The sequence below is a fragment of the Lepisosteus oculatus genome, chromosome 16, assembly GCF_040954835.1.
Source record: "Lepisosteus oculatus isolate fLepOcu1 chromosome 16, fLepOcu1.hap2, whole genome shotgun sequence".
Taxonomy (NCBI): Eukaryota; Metazoa; Chordata; class Actinopteri; order Semionotiformes; family Lepisosteidae; genus Lepisosteus; species Lepisosteus oculatus.
Genome location: NC_090711.1, coordinates 13,465,773 through 13,488,133, shown reverse-complemented (window position 1 = coordinate 13,488,133; position 22,361 = coordinate 13,465,773). Strand labels below are relative to the sequence as shown.

The 22,361-nt window shown below is 45.0% G+C and overlaps 2 protein-coding genes across 7 annotated transcripts; one reads left to right on the top strand and one right to left on the bottom strand.

The window, feature by feature from the left end:
* On the bottom strand, positions 1-7,534 carry zgpat (zinc finger, CCCH-type with G patch domain). Of its 3 annotated transcripts, XM_015364636.2 has the most exons (8): positions 7,427-7,505; positions 6,569-6,666; positions 5,673-6,341; positions 4,792-4,925; positions 4,289-4,447; positions 3,478-3,609; positions 2,868-3,273; positions 1-1,200 (listed from the first exon to the last, which is right to left on the bottom strand). In XM_015364636.2, exons 3-8 carry the CDS (start codon positions 6,302-6,304, stop codon positions 1,062-1,064), a joined length of 1,602 nt encoding a protein of 533 aa, XP_015220122.2. In that variant the 5' UTR covers positions 6,305-6,341; positions 6,569-6,666; positions 7,427-7,505; the 3' UTR covers positions 1-1,061. The 3 variants fall into 3 exon arrangements, with proteins under 3 accessions (XP_015220122.2, XP_015220121.2, XP_015220123.2); XM_015364635.2 differs by lacking the exon at positions 6,569-6,666 and having other exon boundaries at positions 7,427-7,534; XM_015364637.2 differs by lacking the exon at positions 6,569-6,666 and having other exon boundaries at positions 7,433-7,526.
* A 129-nt stretch (positions 7,535-7,663) lies between these two features.
* arfrp1 (ADP-ribosylation factor related protein 1) lies at positions 7,664-22,337 on the top strand. Of its 4 annotated transcripts, XM_069179329.1 has the most exons (9): positions 7,738-7,776; positions 9,314-9,429; positions 9,784-9,877; positions 10,073-10,160; positions 10,278-10,360; positions 11,508-11,589; positions 13,741-13,811; positions 16,301-16,401; positions 20,956-22,337. In XM_069179329.1, the coding sequence occupies exons 3-9, from the start codon at positions 9,785-9,787 to the stop codon at positions 21,041-21,043; spliced, it is 606 nt and encodes a 201-aa protein (XP_069035430.1). In that variant the 5' UTR covers positions 7,738-7,776; positions 9,314-9,429; position 9,784; the 3' UTR covers positions 21,044-22,337. The 4 variants fall into 4 exon arrangements, with proteins under 4 accessions (XP_069035428.1, XP_069035430.1, XP_069035431.1 ...); XM_069179327.1 differs by lacking the exon at positions 9,314-9,429 and having other exon boundaries at positions 7,664-7,776; XM_069179330.1 differs by lacking the exons at positions 7,738-7,776; positions 9,314-9,429 and adding an exon at positions 7,831-8,249.
* The last annotated feature ends 24 nt before the right edge of the window (positions 22,338-22,361 follow it).

Sequence of the window (22,361 nt, the reverse complement as noted above, 5' to 3'; positions counted from 1 at the left end):
TGTTATAAAATAAAATGAACAACATTTTTTTCTCGTTTAATAACAGCACAGGCATCATTAAACAATACCTGATATGTACCAACAAATCAGACTTTTAAAAACCTACTCTATACAGATCACATTCATTTGCAAAGGAAGTTGTGTCAGGAGCCAAGACTGTGTTCTATCTATAAAAGAGAGTCTCTTGCACAACACAATTTGCTTTGTCTGCAGGTCTCCAATAACCTGAACTACTCAATACATTCCCCCGTTTCTAAAGAGAACTCTTTTGTGCAGCCACAGTGACTGTCTCAGACCAGGCGACATTTCAGAATCTGTCCTTCGACTGCCTTCAGTGACAATCGACTCAAAGGCCTCTCTCTGGAATTCAGGGTTATAAGGAAAAAGATGTACAACTTCCATTCCTTTACTTAAAGATAGCAGGGACAAAGAGCACAAGACAAAAAACATTTCATATTTAAAGGGAAAAGAACACAGGACTGCCCTCAAGATTAAATCCCCAAAAATATTAACAAAGGTTTGCTCATTTTCTTTTTCGCACTGATGAGAAAAAATGGTAGCCGAATGCCCCCAGTTTGTGAGGTGCACCTGGATCTAAGTCTCTCTTATCACCACAGAAACAGCTCTTTTAGATAATCTTCTATAGACAATGTCCAATTCAGAATTCCCAGCTCTCAGCCCAGGTGACCCCATAAGAACCAGAACCACATAAGCACCTGCCTTAGAATCAGGGCTTCAAAACTTAACACAACAAGGAAAGCCCTGGATGCAAAGAGGAAAACATCATGGCCATTAATGTCCGGGTCTTGACATTAAACAAAACGCTACAAAATAACTGGATGTTTTGGTTTAATTTTCTCTTAAAAACAAAATCCTTGAACAATTGCCCAGAATTTTCTGAACCAGTTAATGTAAGAAATGAAGTCAGGAGGTTTGGGTTTACATTAGCAACTTAGATTGAAATCATATCCACAGTTAAGTGATGAAAATAAAAAATCCCCAGAAATAAGTAATAAAATAAGTACTGCTCGGGCGCCGTTACAGTAAAATGAGGCAACGAGTCAAAACTCTGTCATCTTCTTGTGCGTGTCGGCTTTCTTGCGCTCCTTCTGGATGTGGACCTCCTGGGCCTTCAGCTGGACCAGCTGTTTCCTGGCAGCTGACAGCCTCTCTTCCAGGTGACTGGTCATGGCTTTATCCCTGCAAAAACCCCAGGAAGGGCAGGTCAAGAGCCAGGAAAGAATGCCACCGGTGATACACGAGCTATGTACTGTAACTTTAGGTTATTGGAACATGCCTCTGACTGTGCTACAGGGCTAAATTAAACCAGAAAAGGCTGAACAGGCGAACATCAACATCATGTCTGTCTGCTGAAGGCGGTGCATCTACAGATTATACTCGGAGGAGCCACACACGGTCTAAGGCAGTATCTCCATGGCCACGGGCCGCAGAGAGCTAAATCCGACCCCAAGATCCCTTCAAAAGGAACAGCGTTTTCAGGAAGCCACGCTACACATCTGCACAGTTTGCTTTGTGGGTGTTATAACCTGCCGTCTGCTACACTGGCTTTCTACAACAAAACCCATCGCGAAGCACACAGCTTCACATCAAGAGTGCTACTACGAATTTAATGCAAATCATTTTAACAATGCAATAAGAAGAGATGTTCCAATTACTGTAAAACAATTTGTGAAACTTTACACACTTTTGACTGCATTGAACATAATATCCTCATTCCCTTGAATAATAATAATAATTTGGTAACATCATAGTATTTTGTATCAATCATTATGCTGGAGCCAAACAGCAGTTTCAACATCACTAGGAAAGTTTAAAACAGGGGATAGCTGTTCAGCTCATCAGTCTTGCCGGTTTATTCCCTAGCTGTGTATCGACATGAGGATTTCATGTCACCATCAATTAATTACAAATAATGAGAACATTCATTCAGATTCACTTTGTCTGAGGCCACATTCAATCATCCAGAGCTCCAAGGCTCAGTTGCGTTCCAAAGGTGATTCAGCTCTATACTGGCTCCATGTGGGGAAAAGACAAATTGCAGGTATCACATAATGATATAATGCTTGCAGTAAGGCCCGTAATTACACAGCTGGCGAAGAGAGATGTGCAGCTCAAGAATGGGAAGCAATACTCTCAAAATAGCACAGGAAAAATACAGCAGAACACTAAACTGAAATTGTGTGATATGAATGGAGAATGCGGTGTTCACACTGAGCTCCCATACCAGCTGGAGTCTCTACGTAGTGCGCGGTCACAAAGGCACGTCCTTTCAATTTCATGGGGAACGACAAACAGCAGAAACTGTCCATTTTATGTAAATCACGCTGTTTAAAAATGCATGGATTCGGACAGATTAACATAACCTGAATGGGAATCTATCAGGTTCTAAACCATCGTCCGCTCACGTTAAATTGCCTGGGTTTTCTGCTCGGCGGTGACTGTGATTGCAAAAACCCTGCATTTGTTCGACCTAATCCCTGTCTTCAGAATAAAAAAGCCAACCCGTCTTCATTAAAGCTCTATCCCCGGTGTTACAAGGTATAGGAGAATGCAAACCTACTTGAGCCTGTGTGGTGAAATCTTCACTGCAGTCCACTTTCAAATTAAGATCTAGGTTTTATAGGAGTCCTGTGAAAACTGATGCATCAGAAAAAGGCCTGTGACATCAACAAGCTCGTGGCAGTTACACTACGCGTGAGAGAACTACTTTGACCTAAGTGATACTTACCATCACTAAATGCCTCTTCAGCTCACGATGAAGGAAATGCTTACAGAATGAGGCAGGATGGGTGCCCGCAGTGCAGCGGAAAGGGAGGCACTACGCCGATCGGTTCTGCAGACCTTACCTTCCCAGGTTTCTGCTCAGGGACTCTGTGATCCTGCCGATCTCTCTCTCGGTCTGGGCGACCTTCTCTGCCGCCTGGTAGAGCCTGACATTGAGGGACCTCTTGGTGGTTTCCCCTCCCCTGTAGGTCTCTTTGCTGTTCCTCTCAGCCAGCGGGACTCCTGCCTCAGCCGCGCCGGGCCGATTCCGGTCTCCCAGTTGGCTGTTTAAAAAGTCAAACACGTCCGTGCGGGGCTGGGAAGAGCCCGTCCTGGTTTTGCCTTTTTTCCGGGGCTTCGCCAGCTTGCCCCCCGGATTCCCCGGCGCTCTCTTCTGGAGAATCGCGGCGCACTGGTCCAGGGACTTCCCTTTGGGCAAAACCACAGCCAGCACCGGCTCCACCCGGCCCTCGGCGTTTCTTCCCAAGCCTGGCGGAGGACAAGAAGGGGGAACCCTGTCCCGTAACTCCGTGTGACTCTGCGGCATGGCATCCCCTTGCCGACTCGAGGAGCAAAACCTCTGCTTGCACAAGCAAAGCCTCCGGCAGCTGCTTTGCAATTCCATGCAATTTTATGGTCTTCGCATGGGAGGTCAAAGTGTCCTGGGACCCCGGTTCCACCCACAGTTCTTACCTTTCCCGAATTCGTAGCCCATCTTGGCCATCAGTTTGGAGCCGATGCCTCGGGTATGTGCCTCCCAGCCCCCAAACTCGGAGCAAGAGGAAGGAGCCCAGTCCCCATTCGCCTCAGAGGCCAGATCCACAACTGCAGAACAGAGATAGATATGTCAGACCGCTCATCCGGAAGCAGAAATCCCACATCTTACAACCCCTGTCAGCACCGTCACCATCGCCCAGCTCGCGGCCCTCAGATCTCAGAAGATCTGGGCCTGCTTGGGCTGGGGTTTGCAAAACCAGGAGGTTGCTGTAAACAGACCAGGTGGTGCTCTTCCTTCTGGACCAAAATATTCAAAACCAAATCCCTGGGGATGGTGACTGGGAATCCCGTGCCGTAGGATGGACCACACTTGAATGAGACAATAAACTGAGGTCCTGCCTGCTTTGGCCATTAAAGATCTATGGCACAGTTCGTAAGGTTAGGGGTGTTAACCACGGTGCCACTTTCCTCCCCCAGGTCCTAATGACAGCTGTGAGTTACCCAGGCAGCTGCTGCTTTTGAGATGGATGAAGTGGATCCCCTCCACTGGATAAATCACTTTGGAATTATTTGGGAATGAAAGGTGTGACAGAAATGCAAGGGATTATTAACAACGTTATTTCAAAAACTGCGAGCACAGAAACCACAGTCTGATTACTCCGTCTAAACCACCCCATCTTCTCCGATGCTTCCTGCTGGTGCCGGCCAGAAGCACAGCCGGAGGTTCGTGATGGAATAAGCACGCTAACGAGCTGGGCCACGACAGCGAGGGCGTGTCCCGGGTCACCTCGGGCGTAGGCTGAATCCTCCACCATGTCCTCGTCCTCGGACTCGGACGAGGGGGGGTCGTCTTTCCTCAGGGGCGGGATGATGCCATCAGCCTCCACCACGGCGGACCTCAGGAGCAGGGAGTCGAATTTCACTGTGTAGTAGCCGCTGTCAACATCTAAGGGCAACGGCAGGACACAAAAAGGTCACACAAAGTACCGCAATGTGCACAGGCTCTCCACACGGGCCACACGGGGAAAAGACTTAGATTTGTGGACAATCCACCAAACCCTGAGAGCCCTTCAAAGAAGGCTTTGGTGAGATTAGGCCGTTGCATGCTGCTGTTAGATGCCAACACTGCTCAATATTGCTGTGTTGTCTCATTTTTTGAAATTGTTACCTGAATGTATGTTTCAGAATGGCTGGACAAACAATGATGAGTGCAAGCTGGCCAGTCCACTGTGCGGACGACTTCATGAGTACCTCACGTGCGTTCAGGGCCTATGAGCGATCACCACAAACCTGTAATTTTGGCCGGGTACCAGATGCCATCCTCATGCCTGGCTAAACAGGCTGAGCCCTCCTGGAGTGAGCTGAGGTCCGATTCCTGGAAAGGCCGCAGCTCGGACACCAACACCACTTCTCCGTGGGAGAACCTGAAGGAGGCGAAAAGGACGAACTCGGGGAGAGATTCACGACAGTGTGGGAACGGACGGGAATGCTCGGTATCGCGGGCACTCCAATTCCGATTCGATCCGGAGCGCCGGCTCAGAGCAGCCGAATCACAACGGCTTTGCTCCATTTATAAACAACGGTTCTGTCTAAAGGCACGGCAATCACAGGGGTCAGCGTGCAGCTTTAACCCCAACTTCAATCCACGTCAGTGGTTGCCGGTTCAAATCCCGCGGCCGGCAGAGGAACCCTATTCCGTTGGGCCCCTGAGCAAGGCCCTTAACCCCAACGGCTCCAGGGGTGCCGTATAAGTGGCTGACCCTGCGCTCTAACCCCAAGCTTCTCTCCCTGTCTGTGGGTCTCATGGAGAGCAAGTTGGGGTATGTGAAAAGACAAATTCCTAGTGCAAGAAATTGTATATGGCCAATAAAGCGATCTTATCTCCGAGTGAACATGCTTCATTATTTTAGGATATGTTTCTTTTTGTCTGTGTTACATAGCAGCCAAGAAGCTATAAAGAATCCAGTGTGTTATAAAGAAGGAGGTGCTGTGTATTTTTTAATTTGAATTCTTTGGAATAAATCACAGAAAGGTATGCAAGAGCTAAAACAACTGCAATGCATTCCATCATATTTTCAGCTTCAGGGGTACAATGGTTGTGCGAGTCTGCCTCTGAACCCATCCAGAGGGGAACAGATGCAGTTTCCCAGTGGCAATCTGCAGCTCCTCACCTGCAGCTGTCCATGAAGCGACACTTGTCCTCCAGGAAGAAGGGGCAGGGCTTCATGGACTTCTGGGTCGGGTGGACATACAGAACCCGGACCTGCGGGTCATCATCTTCCGAGTCCTCTGTGCCCACCACCATGGCGTTGTGGTACTCCAGCGTTCCCCAGGAGGTGCGGTAAGGGGCACAGACCTTCATGCCACTCATCACATCCTCCTCCTCCTCCTCCTCTTCCTCTTCCTCAGCTGCCTGCTGAGATCCGGGGCTGCCGGATCCTCCTCCAGATCTCTGGGCCGCAGGGGCGCTCTCGCTGGTGGAAGGCTCGGCGCAGGACGGCTCGCTCACCGCCGCGTAAAACGCAGCGAACTCGTCCCGCATGCCGGGGTCCCCCGCCGGCGGCTGCCCCGCGGGGGGCTCCGCCGGCCAGGCCGACGAGCCCTCCAGGCTGGCCAGCAGCCGGCTCTTCTTCACGGACACCAGGCTGGCCTCGGTGAGCTCGATCAGCTGGAGCAGGTCCTCCTTCAGCTGCAGGAGGTCGGACTGCTGGGAGGGCTCCAGCCCGGCGCCCAGGGCCGTCTCCACCTGCTGGAGCTGGGCATGGTAAGTCTCGATGGCCGCCTCCAAGCTACCTTCGTCCATCACGACCGGGGGGACAGGCCGGCATTCAGGAATCGGTCTGGCGAGGAAGAGGAGAGGTCAAACGCTTTAACCTGGAGATGTGTTTCTCCCTCCTCCAACTGTTTCTCCTGTTCAAACTACGGAAAACCGTGATTATCCCTGCACTTTGAGGCACCCTGCACACAGCAGGCGAGCATTCGTCTTAATACAGTCATGCGGAAAAGCTTGAGTCAGTATGTTCAAAGTAGAGGAAATCCAATCACTTGCTGCCTCTCCCATAAATACCTTTATGAGATTGCTTCTTCTCCTTTGTCTCAAACTGACCAAGCTTTCCCGAAGCTGATATTTCCAAATCCCTTGGGCAATCTACTCCGGGATGCAAGCTGGAAGAATGAGAAATCCGACAATTTAGCCTTCAGCGCAAGAATAAAGCAATAAAATTTTCCGAATAAATTAACACGGAGATGAGACCTGTCACGCATCCCAGAGACGAAACGATCGATTTCACATCTTAAGTTGCAGGTTTCTGATGTCAACATTTCACAGACGTCCGTATGAACCTCTGTTTAAACTAGGTAAAAAATTGGGTACTAAAACTAGCGTATTTGTCTCTGAAAATGCTTTAACACTGAGATAAGCAATCCATGCAATAAGTGCTATTTATTGCTACTTTAAAGCAATTGCTTTGATTTTAAAAGTATTTTGCTAGTTTTAATTAAGGCGCCGTTCAAAAATGTGTAATTGTAAAGCAATATCTTTAGTAATTTAATTACACATACGAAAAATAACATTTATAACATCTATAACATGTAACGGAGACAAATATTAAACCAGAAATTATTTCTTAAAATACTGTTTACTTTTAATCGTTTATTCACGAAGAACTAAATGATACATACAAAGAGAGCCTTAAAAACACAGATTTGTTACTTATACCAAAACTATGTTTATCTCTTGCGTTTGATGCCTTTAAATATATTTACGGTAACTACTGATCAGGATGTATAATCGCAAAATATATAAACTGGAATACAAAAATAAAAAAAATTGTTGCTCAGTTGCTAACTGTTGCTAACAATCTTCCATACAGAAATCCTGCATTACTGATAGGTATGTAGTATAAGAAAAGCAATGTAACCTTACATTTACCGGTTCTGATATTGCAGTCACCATTTAAATGACAATTTGATATCCTTCCATTTTTGAGAGGAAGTTATTAGAGTATATTTGTGAATTGTGGGTATTGTAGTGTATTTGGACCACATCTACAGTTTTAGAAGCACCAGTGAAAACGTAAATTCCCAGTAACCACTGCAAACTACACGCCGGCCTTTTCCTTTCCAATGGTATCCTGGGATTTGTAGTTTTCAAGCTCAGGACATCCGTTCAGCAGCCATGGGGGTGAAACCAACAAAAAACATCAATTCCTACAGTGCATTGCCAGTCGGTAAGCACTTCCTATTTACGGATGATGACTTGGTCGCAAATGAAAGGTAAGTTCAAGGAAATGTGTTATAAGAGCAGTTTTCAAATGCATGTATGGTTATTTTAACATCTAAGGATGGTAACAAAAAAGGAAAAGAGCGACGGATTAGAGAAATTATTATTTTACAGGGATGTTGATTCAGAGTTAATAGTTATAGCCTGTGGTTTGTACTGCTGCAAACCAGTTGGTTTTGTTTGTTTTATAATGTAATTGAGCTCATTATTTTGACAGTACTGTATACAAGGATTTTAGTCCTAAGTAAAATTAGATGGAATACCAGTCATCTCTAACAGCGCACTTTTAAATACATCCACCCCAATACAAAAGAACTAGCATTTACAATTATATTAACCTGAGAGTGTGTAAGCTATTCGCCTTTGTACGGTTTTATAAAGTGAAATCTATCATCTCAATTCCATCTCAGCTGGATTATTAAGACCTTAAACAGCAAGTAAAGTGCGGGCGATCCCAGACACAAAGGTAAACATTAGCCGAGATATAATCAGAAGCACGGAACTAACGTCACGATTCTTCTCATTTCGCCCGTTTGGTAACTAGAAGCTATTGATCCTGGGTTCTCATCCAGTCGTTCCCTGATGAGGCCGGAGTATACATTATAATATTTATTATAGTTATAACGTAATAGTTATAATAATAATAACATTATCAACTCTATAAAATAATACATATAATGGCCCTTCCATAAAGTGTATCCTGTTCTCAGTTTTAAAAGTTCTCCAATCTAGTTTCCTCTTGTAACTTCTGGGTTGTCTTTCTCTGTTTATTGTGAAGAAATACACTGGGCTGACACTGCCAATGTCTTTGAGGATTTTGAAGGCTGAAATCAGGTCCCCCTCATTGTCATCTGCCTTTGAGACTAAAAAGGTTCAGCACTTTGTCCCGAAAATGTAGGGCATCCTTTTAATGTGAATGAACCTGGTTGCTCTTTTTTCTAGAACATTTTCAGAAGCGCACTAGACTTCTAGTCACATGGTGACCATCATGCAGTGTTCTAAGTGAGGTCTTACTTGTGCATTGCATAGTTTTGACATATCATCCCTCGATTTAAATCCTGAAATTTTAATAATTTCCCCCTCATATTCTGTTGACCTTTTTATTGCTTGCCCACTGTAACTGGAGATACAAATGTCAACAAACACTTTCTCTTTAGCTTTTTCAAGTCCGTTGTTCCTCACTTTGTATCTATACTGCATTTTTACTTTCGGCATGTAATAATATGCACTTGTCTAGATTAAACATCATAGGACAGGATGTTTCCGAGTTGAGCATTTTATCAGAATCTTCCTGTTTTGTGTTTTCATCTTCAATTTGGTTTGGTAATCCTCCTATTTTGAAATAATCTTCAGACTTTGGTACTAACTGTGCCGGAATCTAGATCATTGTTATAAATTAGACCCCAGCGCTTTGAGGCTGCAGTGGTAACCACTGTGAGTCCATGTCACCATTTCTTCATTTCTTCATTTGTTGTGTTTTCTTTCTTCTCTTTTCAGCATGGAATAAACTTTTTACTTGTTCCTTTGCAGCCTACGCATGCTGATGCAGCTGCCCACCTGAACTTTCTTCAAAGAATACCATATTATGACTTGATTGTTTGGAAAGACTAGTTCAACACATGTCTCCCATCCTGTTTGTGCTCTGTGTAAGAAGGCTGTCATTAGCCACACTTACCAAGTTACTTTCTGCTAGCTAGCAAACTTGGTTTTGTGCTTTTTGGGGGAAAAAAGGTAAATTTCTCACTACAATAAATCCTATCTCGCACATGATTTCTTATCCAAAAAGGACTTCTTCACCTACCTTGTGGATCTATCTACACCTACCTGTCTATGTATTAACTGGCTCGTTTCTCTACATCTTTACTCTGCATTGATTTAAAGTATCAAGCAATGCGTATGATCTTGCTCAAATATCAAGCATCTGTTAATGTGTATTTTTAAAGTCCAAATGGGCATTTTAAATGATCTTTGTTTTGTTTTTTTTGGTTGTTGTTTTCCAGGATGTACACCTTATTATCGGGTCTGTACAAATACATGTTCCAGAAGGATGAATATTGCATTCTGATCCTCGGCTTAGACAATGCAGGGAAAACTGTAAGTTGTTTTAGTGAATTTAGTGAATGCCTTTTAGACCTATGGACAGTATGATTTATGGGCAATATAAAATCCTGCATGTGATTCTCTTATTGTACACTTGCAAATGCATTATATATATATGTGTGTGTGTATTATTAGACAGTGAGATTTTGCCAACTGAGTGATTTCATCCGTTTCCATTTATTGCTATAGACATTTCTGGAGCAGACCAAGACTAAATTCAGCAAGAATTATAAGGGCATGAGTTTGTCCAAGATCACCACCACTGTGGGCTTGAACAGTAAGTTTTGATCCTCTTTGTATGAAATACATTGTACAGTATATTTATATATCTAGACAGTACAGCCAATGTTTTAAAATCAGACTGATCTGTGTGTCCTTCCCTTTTCCTGATCAGTTGGCACAATAGATGTGGGCAAGGCGCGCCTCATGTTCTGGGACCTGGGAGGTCAAGACGAGCTGCAGTCACTGTGGGACAAAGTAAGGCAAGGCAGTGGGGTTGCCTGAACTGGTCTAACTGCCTCATCCAATTCAGGGTTGCTGGGGGGCCATGGGCGAGATACGTCCTGAATGGGATGCCAGTCCATCACAGGGCACGTAGAGACACACACTCACACTGGGGCCAGTTTACCTACCAGCATCTCTTTGAGCTGTGGGAGGAGATGGAAGCACCCAGAGGAAACCCACGCAAACACAGGAGACCATACAACCCCCACACAGACAGCACCCCAGGCCCGGAATTAAAACCCAGGGCACCAGCGTTATGAGACAGCAATGCCAACCACTGCACTGCCATGCGGCCCTGGCTATAATATATAGTATAGCTAAAATCTGCAACTGAATAGCTCATATTGTGATTCACAGAATCTTCTTCCTAAATATTTATCAGTTGCTTTGCAATGTGAGGCATGAAGCACTGCTGTTCACAATTGTGGTAGGCTATCCCATGGAGACACCTGCAGTGACCATTAAGACCACTAGAGGTCACTGAAGGGTTATCAGTGGTATTAAATGTTATTTAAAACTTTTTTAGTTTTTGTTTTATTAGGGTGTGTTATATATAATTCCTGAGCCCAATTACAACCGTCATTTATTTTGCACACCTCCCAGAGCCTTGCTACCAAAAGGAAGCTGTCATAGGACCTATATATAAGAACATATGGAACCATTTGATGCTTCATTATAACAACAGTAATGGGTAACTTGTTGAAAAAAATACTTCCATACTTTGTACTGAATGGACATCCTTTCAGTATCCACTTTTCCAACTTGATTATTTGAGTTAATAACCTGAAAGATTTTAAATGCATGAATCAAGTGTCCTCATAATTTCATTTTTTCAAGACCAGTGTAACATTACTTTAAAACCAGGAACTAACCTGGTTACTCTTTCCTGGGAAAACTCCCTAGAAGCAATGTCTTTTGGTAATGTGGAACACAAACTTGTACACCATGTGCCAGATGTGGCCTTACTGACGCGTCTTGCAGTCTTTTCCCACTGTGTACTGAGGCAAAAATTAATCCCTGTTCAACACTGAGACATATTGCAAGAAAGGGAAAGGGGGAGAAAGGTGTTCATGCAGACTCTGCTCAGGGTTGATTCAGATCTGTTTCCCTCCTGGTGCAGTATTACGCTGAATCCCATGGGGTGATATACGTGATCGACTCCACTGATGAAGAGCGGCTGTCTGAATCGAAGAATGCCTTTGGTGAGTACAGCAGGGAGCCTTTGTCCTTACGTCTGCTAGTCAGGTACTGTATCTAGGAATGGTGCTGTTTTATAGAGAGAGAAGTGTTTTCACAAAGGCTGGATTACCATGGCTGCACCACAGAAGAGATGCTGGAAAAGTATTTCAGAGCACAGTGTATATTACAGTCTCCAGACTGTGACCCCCAGCCCCAGTATTCCAGCTCCACTCCAGAGCTGAGACCCCCAGCTCCACTATTCCAGCTCTACTCCAGAGCTGAGACCCCCTGCCCCAGTATTCCAGCTCCTCTCCAGACTGTGACCCCCAGCTCCACTCCAGAGCTGAGACCCCCAGCTCCACTATTCCAGCTCCTCTCCAGACTGTGGCCCCCAGCTCCACTCCAGAGCTGAGTCCCCCAGCTCCACTATTCCAGCTCCTCTCCAGACTGTGACCCCCAGCTCCACTATTCCAGCTCCTCTCCAGACTGTGAACCCCAGCTCCAGTATTCCAGCTCCTCTCCAGACTGTGACCCCCAGCTCCACTATTCCAGATCTACTCCAGAGCTGAAAGACCTCCAGCTCCAGTATTCCAGCTCCTCTCCAGAGCTGAGACCACCAGGTCCAATATTCCAGCTCCTCTCCAGACTGTGAGACCCCCAGCTCCATGTTTTCCAGCTCCACACCAGTGCTGAGACCCCCAGCTCCAGTATTCCAGCTCCTCTCCAGAGCTGAGACCACCAGGTCCAATATTCCAGCTCCTCTCCAGACTGTGAGACCCCCAGCTCCATGTTTTCCAGCTCCTCTCCAGAGCTGAAAGACCTCCAGCTCCAGTATTCCAGCTCCTCTCCAGACTGTAACCTCCAGCTCCACTGCAGAGCACCAGAGTCAGCTTGAATCAAACTCCCCTCCAGCCCCAGCTCTGGTACAAGCCAGTGCTGCTGATTATTTTACAAAACCTGTAGTCTTACATCTTCAGCAGTAATGTTTGTGCAGAAGACCACAGCAGAATCAGTAGGCCAAACATGTCTAACATATTTAAAAGTAACTCATGGTTTCACGGTTGTTGTTGCTAATGTTATGCTGTTTAACTATCCAGAATGAAAGTGCAATTTTAGCAATTTTGAAGTGTTTTTTACAATTTTAAAAAAACTTTTAAAATTAGTAAGGGCCCATATGCATTAAACTTGCAAATTAAATGTCATAAAAGACACCCTCTGCTGAATTCTTCAAACACACAGCTCTCCTACCGTGGTTCAGATCTGTAGAAATAAAAAAAAAAGTTAATTTATCAAGTTATCACTTTAAATGAAGAAACTCCCCAACCTCCAGTCAAATGGAGAAAGCAATTAATGTACATCAGTGTTTTCTTAAGGCAATTAACTTTAAAAGAGTGCTTTATTGAGTTGTTTTATGCTTAGCAAAAATACAAGTGTCGTAAAAGAACAAGTATATTATCACAGAAAGCAAAAGCTCTGGAACACTAATAGTTGTTGAAATAGATACAGTAGTTATTCTATATCCCAAGCTATAGCACTATACTTTTTTCTGAAAGTAAAAATAAGCCCTTCCCTAATTTTTGGAAAAAACAACTGTGAACCATTACAGTTATAGATGTGTACAAATGTGCTTATTTTCTGTCTATTTTAAACTTAACTTATATTAATAATAAATGTAATGTATATGAAAGACTGGGGTCAATTTTAAAGAATGGAGGAGACGTTCCTGTATATAGAGTATTAATTTGACTCGTGTGATTGTAAATGAGTCAGGACCAAGAATAGTAATCCTTGTTCTAATGTGGAGCACACATGATGCAGTCTGCCAGGTATGGACCCCTCAATCACGTTATAATGTTATATCAGTGTCGCATCTGTTGTGTAACTGGGAACTGTGGCCTGATAACATAACCAAGAACTCAGTGCTTTGGAGACAAATGTCTTTACATAAGTGAGTTTTTCGCATTCCCATGGTTGTGTGCATTCTGAGGTACAGCAGTAAAAGCATTCTGCAAAAGGCACTTTTGTGATGTTCTTATTTACAGTGCCTTGTAAAAGTATTCGCTCCCTTCTAGCGGTGCCCTATTTTAAGACGTCCTCAAAATGCAACATCACTGGACAGAGGTGGATGCTCCCGCAAGGTGCTGTTGTTGTGAGTTGTTTTCTTTCTCTCTCAGAGAAGATGATCAGCAGTGAGGCTTTAGAAGGCGTTCCTCTCCTGGTGTTGGCCAATAAGCAGGACGTGGAGGTGAGTCTGCTACACTGCCTGCAATTCTGTGTTCGGTGTGAATGGCCAACCAGGAAACAGGACATCGCAGCCAGAGCCGGGACCTTGGTGGGGTGATCAGAGCAGGGGAGCAGGGCCTGTGCCTCCAACCCGACCCAATGGAGATGGGCCAAAGTGCTTCACAGTCAGTGTTTCGTACGTGTCTTGGCTGTGATGGACTTTGCTCCAGCTGGCACTGCGCTGATAGATTACCCTTTTCTAAGGAAGCCTTAGTTCTTTCAGTGATTTAGAGACCCCCAGCTTCGGTATTCCAGCTCCTCTCCAGACTGAGAGACCCCCAGCTCCAGTATTCCAGCTCCTCTCCAGAGCTGAGACCCCCAGCTCCAGTATTTCAGCTCCACACCAGTGCTGAGACCACCAGGTCCAATATTCCAGCTCCTCTCCAGACTGAGAGACCCCCAGCTCCAGTATTCCAGCTCCTCACCAGAACTGAGACCCCCAGCTCCAGTATTCCAGCACTTCTCCAGAGCTGAAAGACCTCCAGCTCCAGTATTCCAGCTCCTCTCCAGAGCTAAGACCACCAGGTCCAATATTCCAGCTCCTCTCCAGACTATGAGACCCCCAGCTCCATGTTTTCCAGCTCCACACCAGTGCTGAGACCCCCAGCTCCAGTATTCCAGCTCCACACCAGTGCTGAGACCCCCAGCTCCAGTATTCCAGCTCCACTCCAGAGCACCAGAGTCGGCTTTAATCAAGCTCCCCCCCAGCTCCAGCTCTGGTACAAGCCAGTGCTGCTGATTATTTTACAAAACCTGTAGTCTTACATCTTCAGCAGTAATGTTTGTGCAGAAGACCACAGCAGAATCAGTAGGCCCTATGGGTTAGCGTAAACTGTTCCATGTACATCTGGACACATTATTTTACAATATTTCCTGTGCTGAGTTACTGTAGCTTTTGCTATGTACATTTTTTGTCTCTCCTCAAAGTCTGAGTTTTGCATTGGAAACGTTCTTTGGTTAAATTCTAAAATGAACTATGCCAATCGGATAATACTGCAGAAGTTGCTACCAATACTGCAGCAATTGGAATCTCTGCACATTTTTTCAAAGAACAGTTTATATCAATTGTCTCCACCAGGGGGAGACTTTTCCTAATCTAAGATGCATGGAGACATGTGAAGCTAGGCTGTGTAAGATAGTTTCAACAAAGGAGATTGGGCTGCACACTGGTGTGGCTGCTTCCCCAGAGCTCTAGGATTCTGGAGGTTCTGGGATTGGGCATCTTCTGTGTGGAATTTGCATGGGTTCTCTGGTTTCGTCCCATGTTGGTGGTAGGAAATCTAGTTAAATTGGTGTCTCTAAATTGCCTTGCTAATTCACTCACAGTCGAAAGACATACCAGCTTTGTTTGATTGGCTGTGCAAACCGTCTTTCCTGGGCTTGATCCCTGTTCCTATTTCACTGACTCAGAGTGGCTCGAATCTCTGCATCCCTGTTGTACACACAACAGATAAGACAAATGGGATAAACAAGTGTCAATAACAGGGCATTAAAATGTACATTCATGCAGTTACATCTTGCCTTTGGTCCACAAATGGAAACCGTATAACAATGGTGAACAAGAGGGAGTTCTTCACACAAAGGATTAAGGATATCTGTAATAAACTACTCTGCCATATTTTTGAGGTTGAAACTACTTTGATTAAAGTCCCCCATTTGCAATTGTTCTTTTGTTCTGGAGTGGCTAAAAATATTCAATATCGTGTATCCATTTCCTCTTAGTGTTCTCGCGACAGAGCACCTGAAGCCACATGTCTGAACTGAGAACTGTGGCAGGGCCTTTTCTAACTTCTTGCAAAACCCCAAAAGCTGCATTAGGTCAGTAGCACATGAAATGGTGGGAATTAAATCAGGAAATGGTACATGCACAGTAGGAATTAACAGGCGCCTCATTAGAGTTTACTATACTACTACTACATTAGAGTCTACTATAGGACACACAGGTGAAAACAGGGAAAATTGAGCTACAGCAAGACACAAGGTATAGGAATTGCATAGTGCAGTATTACTGTGGGAAAATATGGTGAACTGCAAAACGAGTGGCCGAGTTAGTACTGCAGTGTGTTTGTAAGGCAAATGCGGAGAAGTTCTTTTGCCATATGGTCTTGCATTACGTTGCTTGACCTCAAAGGCATGTCCTACATCGACAGGCTAAAACAACGGAATCGTTTTAGTCCTGAAAACAGATAACCTGCGAGGGGCCCGGACTCAAGTGTTCACAATCCTGACCAGCAAATGACCACGTCCGTCCCGTGAATGTCTTCACAATCAGCAGCCAAACGCGACCTAGAGGCCAAAAATGGGTGTCACGTAGAAGCAAGGCACCCAGAGGCACTTCTCTTCCCAGTGGGGGGGGAGGGGAGGGGCGTGGGGAGATGGGAACAAGCTGTGGAACCTATTGAAAATAAGACAACTTTATTTTGAACCCCTTGCTTTTTTTTTGTCCCCCAGGGCTGCCTGTCGGTTCCGGAAATCAAGACGGCGTTCAGCGACTGCGCGCCGAAGATTGGGAAACGAGATTGCCTGGTGCAGCCGTGCACAGCGCTCACCGGGTAAGGGCACGTGTGCTCCGTGCGCAGCCTGGAGGGCTTTCAGAGCTCAGCCCCGCGTGCGTTCCCGAGCAACAAGCCCGCAGCCCTCAGCACTCTGGCTGTGTGAGAAACTGTTTCCACCCAGCTGTGAAAAAATTGATCCGCCACACTGCCAGTCTTATTGTTTCCAAATAACATTCAGTAGCTTAAAAGCTGCATGTCTAAAGATTGTCACAGACACATCAAGTGAAATTAACTGGAACCAGAAGCTCATCGCAACATGATTGTAATAATAATAATAATAATAATAATAATAATAATAATTGCTTACACTTATATAGCGCTTTTTCTGGACACTCCACTCAAAGCGCTTTACAGGTAATGGGGACTCCCCTCCACCACCACCAATGTGCAGCATCCACCTGGATGATGAGACGGCAGCCATAGTGCGCCAGAACGCTCACCACACATCAGCTATCAGTGGGGAGGAGAGCAGAGTAATGAAGCCAATTCACAGAGGGGGATTGTTAGGAGGCCATGATTGATAACAGCCGATGGGGAAATTTGGCCAGGATGCCGGGGTAACACCCCTACTCTTTTCGAGAAACACCCTGGGATTTTTAATGACCACAGAGAGTCAAGACCTCGGTTTTATGTCTCATCCGAAGGACGGCGCCTGTTTACAGTATAGTGTCCCCGTCACTACACTGGGGCATTAGGACCCACATGGACCGCAGGGTGAGCGCCCCCTGCTGGCCCCACTAACACCTCTTCCAGCAGCAGCCTTAGTTTTTCCCAGGAGGTCTCCCATCCAGGTACTGACCAGGCTCACACCTGCTTAGCTTCAGTGGGTTGCCAGTTGTGAGTTGCAGGGTGATATGGTGATATGATATTGTGTTCATTTGGAAGCACGGCCATTAAAAACAGCCTTGGAAACACGGGACTCCACCCAGGGGGAGTAGCAGTCATCTCGCCATGACGTGTAATTGATATAGTTACCTTTAACACACATAAGGGGATTTTGTGGTATTTTCAAAGGTGTTTGACTTACCGCTTCTGTTGCCCCAGTCCAGAGACATGGCAGTAAACGAATGTTAGTGACCTTTTTTCACATGCCTTGTGAAATCTTTAGCAAGCGGAAGGACATTCCTTATTTTGAATTTGACTAAATGTTATTAGGACAGTATGTTACTGAGAAAACAACACCCTTTTCAAAAATCTTTAAAATGCTTTCTTTTTAATAACGGTCAGCATAAAAATGCATAACGGATACATTTGATTACATAAAAGTCCCGGTTTATTTTTGAAATAATTTAACTGTGGAAGGAAAATGTCTTTCTGCGTGTTCATGACACAAATGAAAAGGTCGTTGCAGGTTATCGAAGGTATAGGCACAAATCTAACTGGCAGGAGCACATTGGTGAACCCTAAGTTAATTATTTCTTGCACTTAAAGTGAATTGGGAGTTTTACTTGGACTTTGGGCTCACTCAAGCTGCAGGTTTTTCAGAAAGGCTCGTTTCAGAATGGAAGTTTCTGAATTTGATCCCAAGACGTTTTCTGGAGCTAGGGTGCTGAGCTGTAGCCTGGCTCACCTGTGTTTCAGTTTGGCATCTGTGTGAGACAGACTCCTTCGTGAGAAAAGAGCAAGCAAGGAACAAAGGGAGGCCGTGGTTCGTGGGCGTGAGGAAAGCCAGAGGCCTGGAGTTCTTAGGCTCACCTGCCCTTATCTTCTCACACCCCTCAGACTCTGCCCACTTGTAAAGCACAGGGAATGCACTTGTTAAGACTTGTGTCTTGCCATTATCTGAGAAACAGACTCCCATATGTTTGTTTTCAAATGGGCCCGGCCTGCTGCCTTACTGTTGTTCTACAAAGTTACGAACCGAACTTGTCACGGGAGCTGATCTGTGGATGTCCTGACCCCATTGGAATTTTGTGTGTCAATTGATTCAACTCAGTCCAAACAACAGTTATAAAACAGGCTCCTTGTGTTTGTTCAGGTGGTGCGTGCCCTGGGCTTTCTTTTGCTGATAAGAGTGTAGTATTGCCCTACTTTTCGGTTGTGTTCAGGCTACTCTCCAGCTGGACAGATTTGGGAATCAACTTCCTCTCTTTTCTTCAACCTTCTGGTGTTTCGCCACCTTTTCTACCTGAAAACCATTTTCTTCCCCTTTAACCCACCTTGTAGTGCACCACTTTGTCTTTCTCCTTGAAACTGGCTCATTTTCAACCTTTTTATCCAGTTTACTGCAGGAATTTACAGTCATTTGCATCTCATCTGGGGTCTTGTGAAGGCTCAAGTGCCTCTGCAATATTAGGATATTCTTTGGGGAAAAAAAGCTCTTTGACAAAACTGGGATCGGTGAGTGTGGGAGTTATTTGAATGCTCTGTAATGAATTCACCTCAATAAAGTTTAATAAGAGTGATGATAAGAATTCCCTTTTGAGGTACAAGCCTACACTGGAAAAAAAACACTGCTTTAATCTTAATCCAAGGAAGTATATTACTACCCCTATAGACACTGAATCTTTTTTTAAAATTCGTTTTAGAGCACAAGGGAATAAGAAAACACACTGCAAAAATGTACAAAAAATAAAACGAGTGTTCTGCTGTAACAAAAGAAACGGAAATCAAGGCTCAGAAACTGAGGGGGGGAGCTGTTTATTGGATAAGTACTTGGCAAAATAATAGTTTAAATGAAGGATGATTCAGCTTGCTGTTTTAAGAAGAGGCATTCCCAAGACAGTTGCCATAGTTGCCGTAAAATGTTTTGCTGCTTTTTTATTTCTGAAAATTCCCTTTTAACTGCTGTGTCAGCATGAGGTTGTGCTATAAGAAATGGAGAATGATGCATCTCTGATTTTCCACTAGTGCACCTTCTGGGGTTTCACCTCATAACAGAAAGCATCTGTTGCCCATGGATGACATTTAAACATGTAAATACATTGCGTTTTCTCCTTTTACACGGAGCGATACGTTTGTCAGCTGAGATCTGAAAGTGCTTAAAATCTGCCAAGAGAGCTGAGATCTGTGATCGCAGCTAGTTTTGATCAAAACCTGTGAGCAGGACACCCATAAAAAGGGAGTTTCGGGCAGAAGAGCGTTATGACGCAGCGAGCTGATGCAGACAGGCGCGAGAACCCAAGTGAGAACACCTGGAGGGGCTCACAGCCGGAGACCGCCGAAGTGGGCGGGTGAACTGAGGCTGACAGAGACGGCCGAGGCAGGACGGAGATATGCAGATATACTGAGAGAAAGATGACGATCGCGATCTGACAGCACTGGAGGCGAGCACAGCTTGCGCCGCTGTCCGGGAATCTTGCAGGGACCCGAGCCAATGGTATGGTGCCGAGCAGGAGACTGGTTACTGACGACAAGACAAACTAGGTTCAGGACAAACTAGGAGTCTTGCAGGTGGATTCGGGCCTTCCTTTAGTGATGCAGTTGATATTGCTGAGTGCACTACCTAGGTTGGAAGGTATCTCAATGACAGAGCACTGGATCAGTGGCACAGTAGGGTTTAAGAAGTCTGCCCTGATGCGTGGAAGCTCCCGTTAATCAGATGAAGAAGGCTGGGACATCCAGCCCGAGAGCATCCGAAGAACTCAATGTGGAATGTTTTTCCTCGAGGCGAATGCGCATAACAAAAAGCACTGTTTATTTTCAGGGGAGCCCTTGCGTTTAGATTGACGTTAGTGTTGATCATTTCCACACGGACTTGCTTAGTTGACATTTACATGGAGGCGAGGTGTTTATGGAAAGGAGAGGACAGGGTGTTCTAGCTCATGTTTTGTGCTCATGCCAACAATGCTTTTGTCACAACTAATGTTAACAGAAATCTGTCCTCAAGGCTGTTCTCGGTGCATACAGCATAAACTCTTAGAATCTCTTTAGATGTCAGGACCAGCATTGCCAGAATTGACAAAACCAAGGGGTATCATTTCTTCGAGATGGCTGTACAAGGAATTAAAGACTTCATAATGAGCATATATAATGCATTTACTATACACACAAGAAAACTGTGGAACACTGGAATTTAATACAATGCAGGACATGGGCCCTGGATTCTGTTTCAGACTGGAGAGCCTTCTGTGGAGTTTGTATGCTCTGTCCATTTCTGTGCGGGTTTTCTCCAGGTGCTTCAGTTTCCTTCCACCTTCCAGTCCGGTTAGTTAATGGCCAGGTTAATTAATACATTTCTCTTAATCTGTCTGTGTGTGTTTGCACTGCAATGGAGTGCTGTCCTGTTCAGCGTATGGTCTCACCTTGCAGCCCCTACTCCTGGGATAGGCTTTCTGAGAATGCACGAAAACACACAGGATTATTGAGATCAACTGTGCACACCAGAGGGGGTTTATAGCATCAGTGCAGTAACAGGGTATAGAATCTCTCAGGCTAGAGAGTGGTTCCCCTGGATCCTACAGTACGTGTCTGACAATCAGATCCCATTTCTCCAGGGTGCAACACGGTTACCACAATACAGCTGTATTTGATTGGGTCACCCCTCTGCCTTTTGAATTCATGACGTGATCGAGGTGAACAAACTCATTGTCTCTGCTTCCTGCTTTGCAGCCAAGGAGTCAACGAAGGCATCGAGTGGATGGTCAAGTGTGTGGTGAGAAATATTCACCGGCCTCCCAGGCAGAAGGACATCACGTAAGGCCCTGCACCCCTGCAGCTTCAGAGGGATCAAGCCCCCGCTACATGTACTGCCGATCACTCCTGTTGGCCTGTCAAGAAGAAAACGTGTTGGGTTTTTTTGTATAGCTCGCCTGTCGGAGACTTAAATGCATTGTGTTTGTGTACCTTTGTGGGGGTAGAAACTGACGGTGGTGGCACAGATGCTGATTGGACAATCACCTGCATGCCACATAGTTGCTCTTTTGGTGTCTAGGCCTTTTTTATACCATGTGAAACTAGATTGTAATCTGTAACAGTAGCCGGCTTTCAAAGAATAGCATTTTGCGTAATTTCTCTGTGTGACCCTGCACATCGTGACCACATCGGGGGTAGAACAGCTCAGCTATTCAGCTGACTTGGTGGGGGGGGGAGTTTTTCGCTCTTCAAGCATGACATGTTCCACACGTTGTTGTTTTTTTTAATCCTGCGTGTGGTTCACGCATTCTTGAGCATTGTTATTCATTGTAACACACGCCACCATGGCGTTAAGTAATTGCAAACTTACGTCAACCAGGAAATAAGGCAAAATAAGAAGGATCTCCTGGTGGTGTGCCTCAGAGGCTTGGCTGCAAACAATCAGGGGTGATCAGTGACATTGTAGGATGGAATGAGATTTCTTTCCAGCACGCATTGGTCTTAGGAATGCATTAACATTTTCAGGTCAGCCTGGTGGATGTGCAATGCACCAGGGCCTGCAGCTGCAGACTGTGTTTCGTTTTGTTGCTGTTGGAAAAAGAAGTTATCCAACTAAGACTACGTAGCCCGTTTCACTGAGGGAAGCAAAATGAGTAAGCAAGGCCTGATTCTTATATTGAGAACCACAGATTATGTGTGTGTTACCTGTACATAGCAATTCCAGAAACAATACACACCTACACATTTTGTTTACACACATCTTTCTTTGTATTGTCCTTTGAGCTTCTGTCCCTTTGTTCCCTGACTTGATTTTTCCAGTTCCCACAGTAGTAAACTGGGTGGAATAGACGTTGTCATTAAGTATCGCTTCTGTTTTGTCATAGTAAAACTGCATTAGGTTACCGTGAGTACGTCAGTACATAAAATGATAGTGAAAATGAATTCAAAGGTCTGTTTGTTTTTTTGAAAGGGGTGGTCTTCTGAATTTCCCTGAATAGTTTTCCATGAAGTCACTGAAGTTTGAGATTTTTCCAGAATCAAATAATTTTACAAGAAAACAGGATTTTCCAGCAAATGGGCACTACAGTCACCATTAGTTATGTTTAAATGTTTTCAAATAAATATATTCATTTACTTTACACGTCTGGCTCTGTATTGTATTA

Excerpts from the sequence above, each read along its gene's own strand:
- zgpat (XM_015364635.2), bottom strand. The coding sequence starts at position 6,304 with ATGGACGAAGGTAGCTTGGAGGCGGCCATCGAGACTTACCATGCCCAG. Across the intron at positions 4,448-4,791 it reads GTACCCGGCCAAAATTACAG|ATGTTGACAGCGGCTACTAC; the intron begins GTTTGTGGTGAT and ends CGTTGCCCTTAG. Across the intron at positions 3,274-3,477 it reads GGGCTACGAATTCGGGAAAG|GCTTGGGAAGAAACGCCGAG; the intron begins GTAAGAACTGTG and ends GTCCTCCGCCAG.
- arfrp1 (XM_069179327.1), top strand. The coding sequence starts at position 7,679 with ATGGGGGTGAAACCAACAAAAAACATCAATTCCTACAGTGCATTGCCA. Across the intron at positions 7,777-9,783 it reads GACTTGGTCGCAAATGAAAG|GATGTACACCTTATTATCGG; the intron begins GTAAGTTCAAGG and ends GTTGTTTTCCAG. Across the intron at positions 10,161-10,277 it reads CACCACTGTGGGCTTGAACA|TTGGCACAATAGATGTGGGC; the intron begins GTAAGTTTTGAT and ends TTTCCTGATCAG.